The 15,636-nt window shown below is 40.5% G+C and overlaps 1 protein-coding gene across 2 annotated transcripts in view; it reads left to right on the top strand.

Moving 5' to 3' along the window:
* The window catches only part of apbb2a (amyloid beta (A4) precursor protein-binding, family B, member 2a), a 37,976-nt gene that overhangs the window by 20,208 nt on the left and 2,132 nt on the right, over window positions 1–15,636 (top strand). For both annotated transcript variants that reach the window (XM_080901659.1, XM_080901658.1), the window contains exons 9-13: window positions 7,315–7,429; window positions 9,681–9,756; window positions 15,044–15,124; window positions 15,210–15,325; window positions 15,402–15,584. In XM_080901659.1, coding sequence (XP_080757785.1) covers window positions 7,315–7,429; window positions 9,681–9,756; window positions 15,044–15,124; window positions 15,210–15,325; window positions 15,402–15,584 — 571 coding nt within the window. The remainder of the gene's footprint in view (window positions 1–7,314; window positions 7,430–9,680; window positions 9,757–15,043; window positions 15,125–15,209; window positions 15,326–15,401; window positions 15,585–15,636) is intronic.

The raw sequence follows: 15,636 nt of genomic DNA, 5'->3' as shown, positions 1-15,636 counted from the left end.
ATTACAATAAACTACAATTTACTGCCGTGATGAGCCACATTTGCTGTTTTTTGCAAACACAATTATCGACACTCAGGGGTCCAATTTAAAAAAACAAAAAAAACAAAACAGCTTTTGTGCTGGAAAGTTAACTGAGTTTTGACTAACATGTGCAGATTATAATTGTCTGTAAGCAGCTTAGAATGGCTATGAAAGCATTTGTAGACCAGTAAACAGAACTGTTATCTCTAAATTTGTCTTCCAGTATTAACATCAATTTTTTTATGGAAGTCAAGAATTTGCACTGATAAAATTAGTCAGGTTTAATTGTGCATTTCCTTACTGTGGATGATTTTATCTTGCATCAGATTTTCAAGTAAGCTAGCAAACAAAGAGACTCACTCAACAGTTCAAAAAAAGTAGAATAATTGGAAGGAAACTGTTTCCAAATATCAATATACCTGACAGCTCTTTTGTTATTCTCTTTGCAGCATGATGAAAGGGCAATCCTCTAAATCGCTTTCTAGCTGTTGTTTCAGTGTCGCACATCTGTCACAGTTCGGGGCTGAAAATGGATCAGATCCACGTCTGCTTTGGACTCCAGCCAACGTCACAACAGTATCAATAATAAAAGGAAGTTTTTCTGTTGCAGTCAATAGGAAGAGTAACACAACACATGCATACGACGCACACACCTGGTCCTCGGTGTGGACCTTGGCTCTCGGTGGACTTTTTTGCTGACAGGAGCGCCCAGACGTTTCAAATCAGCATTTGGCTTTGCAATTAGCATATGTAAGTGCATTAGCATAGCGGCCAGCAGTATGCAGACACTCTGCAAAGCCGTTTGATAATTGAAGTCTGTGTGATGCCACGGTGCTCTGTGCGTTAGGGTTAGTGTGTGTGTGTGCGTGTGTGTGTGTGTGTGCGTGTGTGTGTGTGTGTGTGTGACAGATGGTTTGGAGGAGACATGAGTCTCTACTGAGCGATACTGGAAGCTACAGAGCAGAAGAAAGAGCTGCAGAGCTGGTCGGGGACTAGTTACATGTGTGCTGTTTTGACTGCCTCTTAAACAGCCTCTTTTACTGCACCAGTATTGGGACAGTTTAGCTTTATTACACCATTCCTGCAACCGAAGATGCATTGTGAAGCTGCTTACTGTAAAGTTTTCAAAACTACTTAAATTTAAATAATATCCTGCTGTCAGCAAAATTATCGAGCATTTTGATTGCTGTTTGACGAAAAATCTAAAGAAATTATTCTCCCAGCCCCACTTTTGAAAGAAGTTATTGCTAATTTACCTTCAATACTTGATTTACTGTATGTGTGTGTGTGTGTAGATAACAAAGACTGTGGATGTGCACATTTCTATTTGAAATCTTTCTCTTGCTTCCTGTGTCCTGTTGCGCCATCCTTACTCCTCACTTGTGTGTGTGTATGTGTACAAAACCACAAACTTTGCAAAGTCACATTAAATGTACTCATTAGCATAAATAAATAAATATGGTTAATGACATGTATGGCTTTTACACTTCCAATTAATAACCATATTGACTGCAAATTCTTTACCCATTATAAATGTATCCTAAGACACGAGTTGTACATCCACCCTCTGGAACTAGATCTAGACTGTTGTGGATTATACATTTTTGATCCAACTTTTTTCCCCTTACATTTTTAATCAGAATCTTATAAAATGGAGATATGATCCCAGTATTAATATGACAAACCTAAGCCATGTTTAGGCATGCCAGGATGGGATTCTCCTTCGGCTGTAGACTAGTACTACACATCGTGCTCTTAGAACCATGATGGAGGTGACAGTTGTCATCTCTGCAGACACTGACAGTTCTTTGTGACGTTCTCAAACCCAGTTCAGCGCACATCTGCAGCCGTGACCTCATTTATTCTCGGAGTCTTACACATCGTCTTCAGCCGAGGCTGCCTCGCAGCCATCAGGATCAAAGAGCGATTGGTAGTAGTGAGTCAGTCATCCTTTACTGAGCTCTGGAGGTGTGTGCGGCACAGAGAGAGAGAAAAAAAGAACGCACGAGTGGTGGGAGGCTTGCTTTAACTCATCTTTCTGCTTTGGTGCTTTCACACCTTTCATCTCGTACCTCTTTTTTACCTATTTTTTTCCCCTTTCCACCTCCTCCTTCACCATCCAGCCCTATATCCATTCCTCTCTTCTCCACTCCCACTTTCATTTTGACTTTCTGGCCAATAACTCTCCTCTCTTGAGATCTTACCTCTCTATCCTCTTCCTTAACTTTTCCCTCTAAAATGCCCTCCGACGTCTATGAAATCTGTGTGTCATTCAGTTAAAAGCAACAATCCTCATCCTTTTCCTTTTTACAAGATAAATGGATAGATTGAGTCATCTTTTACCACTTACCTGCATCTGGGTTGCAGGGCCAAAAGTCTAATCATGCCCAAACCCCCTGTATGTCCTAGTTCTATCCTGGGGTCTCCTCTAAGTTCGACATGTTTGAAACACCTGAGCTTTCGATGTGGAGTAGTTGTTAAGTTCCTATCAAATGACTGAGCTTCGAACCAAGAAGCCCTTTGGAGGAAACTCATTTCTGCTGCTTGAATCCACAATCTTATTATTTTTTTGGTCACTACCCAGATATTTTGGCCTCGCCCAACTCTGTCTTCACCACTACTGACAAGTTAAACATCCTCATTAAATAGTGAACTGCATATTCCTAACTTGTGATTAAAATTTAAGGCAGAACTCATGATTTAACAGCTGAGAACCATGTCCTTAGACTTGGAGGTGGTAATTCCGGGGACTGGGTTCCAGTTAAAGTCAGTTGCATCTGCTTCTGGCTCACTTAAACTAGCTTTAGAAACTCGCACAGTGTTGGAGGAAAGCCAAGTTCACATGTTAGTTGTCTCTGTTTGTCATACAGTTTAACAGATGTGTAATTTAAAACTAGTGCTGTGATTACAGCTTACAAAGGTTACCAAAAGTCACCTGCCAAACTCAAAAACACCCACTGTGGGTCAGTGGCTTTACTGACATTTTCAATGAGTGACTGTAGAACTGAGACACCCGAAACACTTAAGTTACATCAGAAAATGTCATCTTTTCCTCTTTAAAAAACAACACATGCAACTGTTAAAAATGCAGCTGAGTGTTAATGAAATGACACCGCAGGAAGAAAAATGTAGCCAAGTTATCCTCAGACTGGCTGTAAAAGTCTAAATATATGTGGTGTGATCGTGACAGTACTGTAGGTTTTGTTAATGTGAGACTCTATTTGGCTTTTCATGTAGTTTTTTCATCAGTAATAAAACACTTGTAACTAGTTGAGACTGACACATGAATTAGTTCTGGCGCGAGAACAACAGGCTTTCATTTTTGAAGTAAATGGAGAGCAGTCACTTTTGGGCCATTCAGAATTTCTGACTCTGAAATGCAATTCCAAAGTGACAGACAGCGAATAAAGCAGGGAGCCTGAATTTGAAATGGAACAGAAGGCCGTAGAATCCGAGATAATGGGAACAGGGTGAGGAAAAAAATCATGAATGAAATTCAAACACAATGAGAAAGCAATGCATTTTAAAACGTGTGCAGATGCATTTACATGTGGTGAGTTAGAGCTTTTAGGTAGTTTCTACAAGTGTTGATTTAGTCTCCATGTGTCTCTACTTGTGTGTGTGTGTGTGTGTGTGTGTGTGTGTGTGTGTGTGTGTGTGTGTGTGTGTGTGTGTGTGTGTGTGTGTTAGTAGGTCTGCATGAATAAAGGCTGTTTGGAGATCAGCAGCAGTTCTGATGCTCTGACAATGAAGATAGGATTCCTGTTTGAAATAATCTACCAGCTGTTCTACCCTCCACACACACACACACACACACACACACACACACACACACGCACAGCTTCTTACAAAGTGGATCATCAAAGAATCAAAGGCAGTCAATGTTTGAATTAGCCCTCTGTTCTTCATTCAGCCTGTGCCTCTTTGTAGTGTTTCTGATAGTAGAGCATCACAGCCTATATTGCGTGCAGCTGTGATGAGTTACGCTCTCGATGTGAATCATTCTATGTTGCATGTTTTGTTTTGGGGGTTTTTTGTGAGGTGGATGTCTCCTGGTGTGGAAGAAAAAGTGAGTGAAAGAGTGAGAGATGGAGACGGCTCAGGGAAGTGAAAGCAAGATTAAAGAGCAGAAGCAAAGAGCTGAATAAAAGACACTGGGAGAAGGAAAAGGTAGAGGGAAATGGGGTAGGGTGGGTTCACGCGCCTGTGTGTGTGTGTGTGTGTGTGTGTGTGTGTGTGTGTGTGTGTGTGTGTGTGTGTGTGTGTGTGGTACGCAAGTATGCAGCCACAAGAAAGGTTTCCTGCGATATAATGTTGCAGAATGCTAATCCGCTGAAATGAAAAGTACACACATACATCACCTAACGGGAAGGCGGTGACTGAAGCGAAAGAACATTGTCTCTGTTTTTGACTCTGTATGTTTTGTGTATTAACGCTGCTGTTGTGTCTTTGCCTTCCCTATCCTCACCATCATTTTCACTTTGCTTTTTTGTTGGTTTTCATCTTCTCCCATAATATAACTTTCCCATCCCACCACTCTTATGTGTCTTTTTATGTCCCACACTCTTCCTTTAACACATTTATTCTTATTCCTTATGTTATGTTTCCTTTACAACCATCACCTTTATTTTCTTTCTTTCTATTTTCAACCACCATCTCTTCAACAACCCCTCTTGCCCTCCTTCTGCCTCCTTCTGCTTCCGGGGACACAGAGAAAGGTAACTGCTCTTTGTGCCGTGCTCACGTGCGATCTTGCTCTTCAGCTGTTTTCTGTAATCGTTGTGTCAGGGCTCCCGCCCTTGTGTGCGATCACATTTGTCACTTCAGGCTTCAAATCAGTGGCTTTGCTTCGCCTAGAGTCACTGTTGCTCTTTACAAGAGTGCAGGACCGACTACTGAAAGTCTAAATCACTGGTGTCAAATCGTCAGCGAGCCAGACTGGCCACGGGCTGTTTCCTATTAAGAGTTGCATGCTGTTTTATAGCATTGTGATCCCTGAGAGAGGATACAGAAGTCATAAAAGAACCATTTGTAGTATGCGAAGCAAGGCCACTCATGCTGCTTTGGTGACGCACTGCTCAGATGTCCCAGAATGAAGTGTACTGGACACCAAACACACACACACACTCAGTCACACATCATATTGCACTTTCCTTTGTGGCCACAATCAGAGAGCATTATCGACTTACAGTGTGTGAGCACACAATTAAGCAGAAGAGACGGGCCAGATAATGGACTCATAAACACAAAGAGCCTGCTGTGATAAATGGCAGTGTTTGGCATATTTCTGTTTGTGCCTGTGGTTATTCTGAAGTGTTCAATGTATGTGTGTGCATCTGGTGACACTGCCATCTGTTTTGGCTTCACTCTGTATTCACCGATTACTCATTTGTTTCTGTTCTAGCTGGAAACACATCCTCCTACCTTTTGTTCCTCCGCTTGTCTCACCTGTTAATGGGGAAGAGATGTGTCTTTCATCTTGTCTGTGCGCGTATGTGTGTATGTAGCATTTCCCACATGTGGCTGGTTTTCATCTGCCACCCACACTGAATAAAGTTTCTTTCTTAGCCGAGTTTCCTCCCTCAATATCACCCTCATACTCCTCATTTTACGCTGCAGTGTGACACCACTGAGAAGCTCTTGCCATGAAGTTTCTTCAAGGACACGCACGCACGCACGCACGCACGCACGCACACGTCTGCCTAAATATTTGCATAAGCCCAAGTGTTTGTCATTTTATCCAATATTGGCAACTGCCACCTCCAGTTCAGTTCAATATGAACCATAGACTGTATATAAAAGATGGACATATTCACAGCAAGCTATTTGCTTGTCACCATCTTGGTTGTTAGACATTATAAGCAGGGTGTGGATATGACCAGCAAAGCTGTGGACACTGCATGTGCATTTGGTAGCAACTAGTCAATCGCAAGGTAGCCACACCGCAATGGTTTAGCATCAATTTAACACTTAGTTGAGTAATAATTTACAGAAATCATATTATACTATACTAAATTAGACTTGAATGACATCATAAATTCATCAAAAGCATGTTTACTGAGGTAATACATTAAGAAAAATGAGTCGTAATCTGCAAAAGAATGCAGATTTAAAACACTTCCTGTAATAGCTTCACTTTTCAGACCCCATAATACATGCCCATCTTTTATATACAGTTTTTGCTATGAAGAGACTGGTCCTAACGTGAATGCCTGCACAGCTCGAGGCAACATGTAAATGACGCAAATAATGAAGCTGCAGTTTGTGACTCAGCTAATTAGACACAGCCCCAAAAGAAGTTCTTAGAGAAGAGGTAAATACATCATGATGCAAAATGGGCATAATAATGTTGCTGTCATTTGTGGATTTTAGTTCTTGTGCGTGTTCTCTTTTCTAGCCCCTTTTTACATCGCTGAACAGAAGATAAAGCAAACAGGTGCAGGGAGAGGGCTGGACAGGTCCAAGGACAAGCATCACCTCCTAACAACACAGAAGAGGGAAAAGATGTAAAACCCAGTTCAGTAAAAAGCTGTTGTTACAAAGGAGAGAAAACAATTGGTTGAAACACTGTGTTAGATGTCGCAAGTAATCCAAATATATTCACACTGTAGATGAGGATAAAATTGAACCCAAGAAACAACAAAACAAAAACGGCTAAAGGAACAGTAATATACAAATTAGCGATCATGAATCCATATTGTCCCTGAGCTAAGTGGCTGCAGGGGGATGTATGAAGCCCTTAAAGAGTGTTTGATCACAATATTCAACAATTTTCAAACATGGATCTCCAAGGAATAATACCAGGCGCCTTTGAGCAGAAAAATATCATCTATTTGATAAAAATCCATCTTGCAGGAGCTATTAAGTGCATTAAACCTAAGTGGATAAAACCTTACTCTCCTGCATACAAATATCTGGAATTAAGACACGTTAGACTGAAATATCACTGCAGAAAAAATGTAAATAAACGAAAAGATGGAATCATATTGAAATTAATTCAGTGATTCAGCATCCCACGGCTTATTTCTTTTCCCTAATGGCTTTGTTGCTCACCTCAAGATATGTGCCTCAATTTTCTGGATGCTCCTTCCTTTTTCATTTCATTATCTTGTCCCACTTTTTTTTAAGTTGTCCTTTGTCTTCTAATCATAAATGTTAGAGAGCATCTGTAAAAAAGCTTAAAAGATTTTTAAATACTGTCCCTTTAACAAGAGTTTGGTTCAACTGCTTTTAGGGTGCCTTGAGATAAACTTTGAGTGTCACATCTGCATGTGTCTTCTGTCTGTGCTTCAGGGATTTCGCCTATGTGGCCAGAGACAAAAACACACGGGTGCTGAAGTGCCACGTGTTCCGATGTGATACCCCTGCCGCAGCCATCGCCACAAGTCTCCACGAAATCTGTTCCAAGGTTTGTATCATAACCTCTCCTGCCTCCTTATCTCCTGCTCTGAAACAAGCTAGGAAGTTTTAATCAGCTCAGATGTTATAAAGGGGGGGGGGGGGGGGGGGGGGGGGGGGTCATTATAACAACCCTGTATCTTAGATGATATTCGCACATGCGTGTTCCAGTGCCCTGATAAGATTTCTGATTTCTCTTCCCGAGAAGTAGGGCTGTGAGGAGAGATAGCAGAAAGCCTTTACAGCGAGATGATAAGATTGCAGTTGCAGAGTATGTGCAGTGCTAGTTTTCAATATATGTCCCTAAAGTGTGGGATGGGAATGGACATTTTTTTATGGACATTTAGCTGTTTCACTAACAGGGCACCACGTGCAAGTGTGTCCCAAGCCAACTAGAAAGAAGTATAATAAGAACAACTGCGCATCTGTGATGTCCAAAGGTGTCCGTGTGCTCATCCACAAGGGAGTGTATGGTTGGAGAGTTGTGTGTTATCTTGCAATGTGTACTGCAGTGTAATGCATAAAGAGCAAATACTATTTTCAACACTAACACAGCACTTTTCCTAGTCAGTGACATAGTTCACTTGTTTAGAGACTTTAGATTTCACACTGACACACACACTGACTCATAATGCTTTATGTACAAAGAGAAATCAGTGTGTCCTCAGGCCAGCGCTGACCTTGTGAAGAATGACTGTACCCGGAACAACAGATCTACTCCCTTTGAGGCACATCGACCCATTTAGAGAGAAGATTTAATTTCTTCTTATCTCGAACCCCAAACCGAAGGAAGAGTGTGCATCAGTGCATCTGGATGTGACCATGACTCTTCACACCTTTACGCCACCTATTTTAAACACAGTGGTAGTTTTCTCTTTACTGCAGGGGAAAAACTTGGTGACCTGAGCCTTGCAGCTGCGCAGCATGCTGAATGGCCCTCCTTTGTGTGTGGGTGTGTGTGTGAGGGTGGGAGTGAGTGTGCCTTCTTGCATGTTCCCCTGTGAGCAGAGTTGCAGACTCACCACAGACTTTGATTAATGACACCTCCAATTAATCAAGTATCTGTAGCAGGAAAAGAGTGCAGCAGCTCGAGTGCAGGGACCATGCAAAATATTCAACACTCTTTAAAGAGTGTGTCCACTGCAGCACAAGAGAAAGCAAGAAAATAGAGAGAAAAGACCATTCTTTAAGTGCAGAACTGAAGTATAATTGGGAAAGAAGTAACAGGTGATGTCACTGAGAAGACCAAAACAGCTGCTACATATAACTGATGTAAAATACTGATTTCTCCATTATGTTTTAACTTTTTTTTTTCCAAAATCAATATGCTGCACTGTTATTTGAAGTGACATCTTTCATTGCAATCAAATGAGCACTGCAGTCTACTTGGATTCAGTCCCACACACCCTGGCTTACCTAAATATTCAGAATAGTGCACCAACTATAAGGCTGAAAATAGTCCTTTGCAAATAGCATTCTTACTCCTTTTGCTAAAAAATTTGGCTGCTTCATTGTTTTATGAGATTTTTTTTTACCTTTTGAAGGACATGAAACTGCTTATTTGTAGCCTGTTTTTAAGGAGTGCATTGTCAGCACAGACTGTATATAAAAGAAGGACGTTGCAAAGGTGAAGCTAATGCATTTTTAAAATCTTTCAAATAGTCAAAGTTTTACTTGCTTTATGAGCTTAGTGAAACTATTCTCATTTAATTTGTGGTCTCAGCTGGTGGTTTCAAATTTATTTGTCACAGCATGATGTTCATTTTATGGTTTATGATCACATTTAGAATAAAAAATAAATATGATTTAGGGAGTGGTTACCTTCTGATTGACTGTTAGCTACAATATGAGTAAGAAATGCTTCTTATCTTTTTCCGTTGAGATCATCCCTTTGCTTTTGATGTTAACAAGTCTTCACAAACTGATCGGCAAAAACATGATGGTTACAACTATCTTTATTATACAGTCTTTAGTAGAAACACTTATTTACTGCTAGTACTAACTAATACCCAGTCTGTTACTGGTGTGTTTTAGCTGTAAATCTTTGATAAAAATAGATTTGTCAGATGATCTAGTCTTATTAATATTTATCACTCCTGTCCCTGTTTTAAAACCAAACCTTTTTCATCACTTTCCTCCATTTTTTTTTTTTTGCAGTCCTCTTGTGTTCCCTTTTTTCAAATTCCTCTTTTTTCCTTTGCACTCTGTTCCTCTCACCCTGTTTTCACCCAAACACTCTTCAATTTTTCTCTCCTCGTTAGATCATGGCTGAGAGGAAAAGTGCCAAGGCTGCAGCTGGCAGCTCCTCCCAGAACGGCTCCGACGTACCCATGCAAGGTACATGCATGCACAGTCATGTGTTTATCACTTCAGAGGACATTAGAAAAAAGAATTAGGGTAACTATAACCATAATGCCAAGAACTTCAACATAAGCATTACATGATAAGGATTTTTTTATCCTTAGAAGAGAGAAAAAAAAGTAACTTCATGTAACTCTCTAAGGAGATTTATGTGCATTTGGAATTGTAAGCTTATCATTTCTCTTATAGCATTTATCCAAATCTGAAACCACGTATATGCTTCTTAAAAAATGGCCTCACTGCCTGAGAATCAGCTGTGAACATTTGTTAAAAGAAAAGACAGCAGTGTTAGGTTCACTTACATTCACATAACGCTGACACCAGAATAACTCCTCGCCATAAACTCCTCACTCAACAGAGCTTTATCCTCACAATAATTCTATTCACTGTTTTCCATTTCACTAATTCCCACTGCTTGTTCCTTTTAGTCCCAAATAATTATAGGAAGACAGCAGAAAAAGCCACGACACAATTCATCCTTTGCTATAACTTCAGCTGCCATGCGTATCTGCTGAGCATGATGGTTGGGGGGGGATGCTCTGACATCAGAATATAAAAGAACTATATCGGCTCTTCACTCGCAGAGGCAGTCGACCTCATTAAAACCCAATTAGTGTTTCTTTGAGGCGAGGCCTGGTACTCCACAGCTCCCATCCCAAACCCAGGATCAAAGAACTTCATGGTGGAGGATCCCTCACATCTTTTGTAGCTGTAACTTGCGTGAACTCATAGATTGAACTCATACACTTTTCATTAAAAATGTTGGTACAGTGTAAGGTGTTGCCCTTGAAATGGATAGAACGGCCTGTTAGCTTGAAAACTTGGCTGGGTTTTTATTTTTCCTTCTGTGTGTGGAACAGTTTTCGCCTGGATTAGATCTCTTTTTTGGGTAGCTGTTAGCGCATAATCCTGTGTTGGGACACAATTGAGGAGATTAGCACCAAATGATTTGGGATGAGCACCAGCACTAGGATAATCGTATCGGTGTTGTCATCGGATCAGGCCTGTCTGAGCTCTGCTTTAAAACAGAATTAATGTAAGAAAACTCTTTCACAATTCATTGTTCGTGTAAGTACAGTTCGGAAAGCTTTAGCGCCCTGAAAAGGTGAGACAACGTAAGCGCATGTAAATCTATATGCTCAGATTTCTGAATTACTACCTTCCCATGTTATCTGATTCCTATTGCAATTAAGTTGCTTGTGTCCATGATGTCACTGTTGGCTTTGGCTTCAGGTGCAAGAGCGCTCAACTCTGAACACATCGATTTGGCTTAGTGTGGTCACATGTAACCAAAGGCCATTAAAACACTATTTTTTTTATTGTTACTATACTGTGCAAAACGTCAGAGTCAGCACTCATTTCTTTATGTTGCTTCAAAGTAGCCAGTAGTGGCTTTTTTGTAGTTTTTTTAAAGCAGCAGTAGATCTCCAGGTTTTTGTGAAGGTTTTCTTTGAACATTGACTGCTTTTTCCCTCATTTTCAGAGGAATGTTTTTGTTTATTGAATCATTCAAGTATAAACTATAAACATAAAATACAACAAACTCCATGGGTGAACCAGTGTTGCTTCTACATATAAAGAACCAATTTTAAATGATATCTTTAGGCACTTTGTTTCTAGCAGCCTGTCACAAAAGTACCTAATATTAGGGCTGCTCGATTATGGCAAAAATGATAATCACGATTATTTTCACTGAAATTGAGATCTCGATTATTTGACGATATTTATTTAACCCTTTAAGACCTACCATAGAACCAAGTCCGCCAGAGCTTATATTATTTTTTTACATCTTGTAGTGCCATTTGTGGGAGCATTTCAAGTTGCTATACAACTATTATAGCCCATATTTTAATAATATGTATGCATTAAGTCCATAGTAACTACATTAATTGCAAAAAAGTGCAATAAACTACAAAAAAAAATTGAAAATCATTTTTGTTTTTTTTGCATATATTTCTACTTGGAGAAATTTAAGAGGCTTATCCTTCAAAACTTTAAATACAAAAAAGTTGCAAAAAATAGTTTACAACAGGAAATTTATTTTGAGTGTCTTCATAGTTTTATTTTGGAGATACATCAATTTTTATATACTGCAGGAAAAACGAAAAAACAATCCTATGATGCAAATTTGCAAAGAAAACAGCATCAAAATAAACTATTTCCAGCAGTGCAATTCGAGTTCTAAGCATCCCAGAAACTATTCAGAAAAGTCAAACATGACCAGTATAGGCTTTTAAGGCCTACAAGTAAAAAAACTACAATTTCCGCGAAAATGACGTCACTTCCGGTTTCGGGCAGGAAATGGCGGACATGTGACAGTTCGCGCTGACGTCTGTTTAACTGTGGGAAGTGTTACGAACAGCTGATCGGATCGGCAAAGCGTGTTTCTGGAATATTATGTTTTTGTTCCTGCAAGCGCTTTTTATGCAATTTTTGCAAAGCTATATGTGGAAGAAAACTGTGACCGAGGACAAGCTGATGGCATCAGATGTAAGTACAACTCCTCCGGTTTCATATGCAAAACAAATTATTGCGCTAGCTTACACGGTCCAGGTTCTACAGGGATTTAAAAATAGTTATGCAAAACGGAGCGTGCTGCTCTGACCGGATCTAAAGGGTTAACAATGACTTTAAAAAATAATATAAAATAGTGTGCAACACCACTGAAGTTTTTTTTTACCTCTCTTTTCAACCAACGGCAGTCACTCTCCTCTCCAAATAACTTCTGCTTAGCTTTCCGAGCTTCCCTCGGGTCCTCTTAATCAGCGGTCTCCAACCTTTTTTGCGCCACGGACGGTTTATGCCCGACAATATTTTCACGGACCGGCCTTTAAGGTGTCGCGGATAAATGAGGGAGGGGCCAATAATCGGCTCAGTCATTTTTAATGATCGTTGAAAGCCCAGATCGTAATCGTGATTAAAATTCGATTAATTGAGCAGCCCTAGTTCCTATTTCAGGGCGATCGTGGCTCAAGAGTTGGGTGTTTGTCTTGTAATCGGAAGGTTGCCGGTTCAAGCCCCGGCTCAGACAGTCTCGGTCGTTGTGTCCTTGGGCGAGACACTTCACCTACCGCCTACTGGTGATGGCCAGAGGGGCCGATGGCGCGATATGGCAGCCTCGCCTCTGTCAGTCTGTCCCAGGGCAGCTGTGGCTACAACTGTAGCTGCCTCCACCAGTGTGTGAATGTGAGAGTGAATGAATAGTGGTATTGTAAAGCGCTTTGAGGGGTCCCAAAAAAAGCGCTATATAAATGCAATCCATTATTATTATTATTAATTCAGTGTTATGTATATAGCGCAACAACGCCTCAAGGAGACCACTTTATATTGTATTTTAAATACCCTAAAATAATAGAGCGAAAACCCAAGTAATCAGACAACCACTTACGAACTAGCTAGCACGTGGTGACAGTGGGAAAGATGAACTCGCTTTTAACAGGAAGAAACTTCCAGCAGAACTAGGCTCATGGAAGAGCAGCCTTCTGTTGCAAGCTATTGAGGGTGAGGGGAGGAAGACAGGACCAAATACATACTGTGGAAGAGAGCTAGAGATTAATAATAATTGATGAATAAATTCAGAGTGGTGAATAAACATGCAATAAGTGAAAAAAGGGGAATGAAGAAGAAAAACACTCAGTGGAAGACCCAACAGCCTAGACCTATTGCGGCATAACTAAGGGAGGATTCAGTGTGTCTGTCTCCTGAATCCAAACTGGGAGTTGGTTCTACAGAAGAGGGGCATGAAAGCTGAAGGGTCTGCCTCCCATTCTACATTTAAATACTCTAGGAACCACGAGTAAGCCTGCAGGCTGAGAGTGAAGTGCTCTATTGGGGTGATATGCTGATGAGGTCTTTAAGAGAAGATGGGGCCTGATTATGCAAGAATTTTTATGTGAGAAGCAAATTAAATTCACACATCATTTCTTCCCATTTCTTGAGTTGAATCTGTGAAAAATGCCAAAAATAATATGGTTTGACAGGCATAAAATAGTACGTTTGCACCAACATGATTCCCAAAGAGCTAATAGCTGAAAACTTTGCATATCTTTGCATGATGTGCAGAATCTCCTTAATCATTAATAATTAAGAAACTGGACAAGTGGAGAACAAAAAAAGAAGTGACGTGTACGTGAAAATCATCTCATTAAGCGAAATATCTAGCAAAGACATGACACAGGACTGTGTAAAACACAATGCAGGCTATTTTATCCATTATTGTTGGAGCTCCTCTTGGAGATCTGATGCAATTCTGAACGTACGAGTAGTATCGTCAGATTATTGATCAGGCAATAATACTATGTGGAAAGTCTTTAACAATGGCATAATTTTTTAGCACGATAATGATAAAAGCACACTATCATTGCAGTAAAGGCATAACTGGAAAACACACAATGCAGCATTATCAGTCATGGAGTTGCTTCCCCAGATCATCAGTGTGGGAGCACCTTGATAGAGAACAGAACAAAAGGCAGCCAAAATCCTAAGAAGAGCTTTGAATGTCCTTTAAAAAGCCTGGATAACTACTTCTGAAGACTACTTACAGAAATTAGAAGGAATCTTCCCTAAGAGAATTCAGACTGTGTAGAAATATAAAGGTGTTCTTACCAAATATTGACTGTTAAGCCAGTTAGTATTGTACAGAGTCTGTTTTTGCCTGTTAAACTGTATTTTCATGTATGTTTTCAAATATTTTCCTTTTTCCTGGCAAAATATAAAGGAATGAGGGATGTCTCAAGGCTTTTGTACAGTACTGCACATTAAAGCCTCTGTGTGTACAAATTTAAACCCCGTACTGACAGTCAAAGCGTTTTCCATAACTTTTAAAGCTAATTACACACATTATTAGATAGATGATGCAAACATTTGTGCCAACTGAGATGCAGGTGATACAACAACATTGCGTACGACACTATTTTCTGCCTAAAGGCGATCATATAAGCAGGCAAAGCTGTGTTTTCATAGGGAAACCACTCCAGCTCGCTTAAGCTTACATGCTTCTGTGTTTTTTGTGCTCTAATCATGTGAACAGTGCCCCAGTATATTAAAATATTCAGCAGTGTTTGTTTATTTCTGCACTTTAAGCCAATTATCATGTGTGGACTACTCTTTTGAAAATTTGCTTTAGATGTTGTCACGTGATTAAATCTCTTGGGGTGTGTGTGTGTGTGTGTGTGTGTGTGTGTGTGTGTGTGTGTGTGTGTGTGTGTGTGTGTGTGTGTGTGTGTGAATGTTAAAATTTGTGTTTTTGTGTTTCTCCCTGCAGAGTTTCCCATGCCAAAGACCGAGTTGGTGCAAAAGTTTCATGTGCACTATCTGGGGATGACGTCTGTGTCTCGACCTATAGGTAAACTCAAACACCCACTGGAAGACCTCGTGTAGTAGATTCTTAGATCCTAAACTGCTGAGACTCTCCTGCGTTATGTCACCAGGTATGGACATCATAAATGGCGCCATAGACAGCCTCGTGTCCTCTACAGGCAAAGAGGACTGGACTCCTGTTATACTGAGCATCGCTGATACCACGTTGGCAGTCATCAAAGAAAAGGCAAGGGAATATTTGTTGTGAATGTACTTGTCAGGCAGAGAGCAAAGTCTAACTGTCCTCTTTCATGGCTGCGCAGGAGGAGGAAGAGGAGGTACTGGTGGAGTGTCGTGTCCGTTTTCTGTCCTTCATGGGCGTGGGACGGGATGTTCATTCATTTGCCTTCATTATGGACACTGGAAGCCAGCATTTCCAGTGTCACGTGTTCTGGTGTGAACCCAATGCAGGCAGTGTATCTGAGGCTGTCCAGGCAGCTTGTGTGGTAAGCACTAAAAATGAAGTGTAAAAGTGTATGTGTTGGATTTTGTTGCAGC

This window comes from Rhamphochromis sp. 'chilingali' (genome assembly GCF_963969265.1).
Source record: "Rhamphochromis sp. 'chilingali' genome assembly, chromosome: 13".
Taxonomy (NCBI): domain Eukaryota; kingdom Metazoa; phylum Chordata; class Actinopteri; order Cichliformes; family Cichlidae; genus Rhamphochromis; species Rhamphochromis sp. 'chilingali'.
Note: the sequence above shows the minus strand (reverse complement) of the source record. Positions and strands in the feature narration are given on the sequence as shown.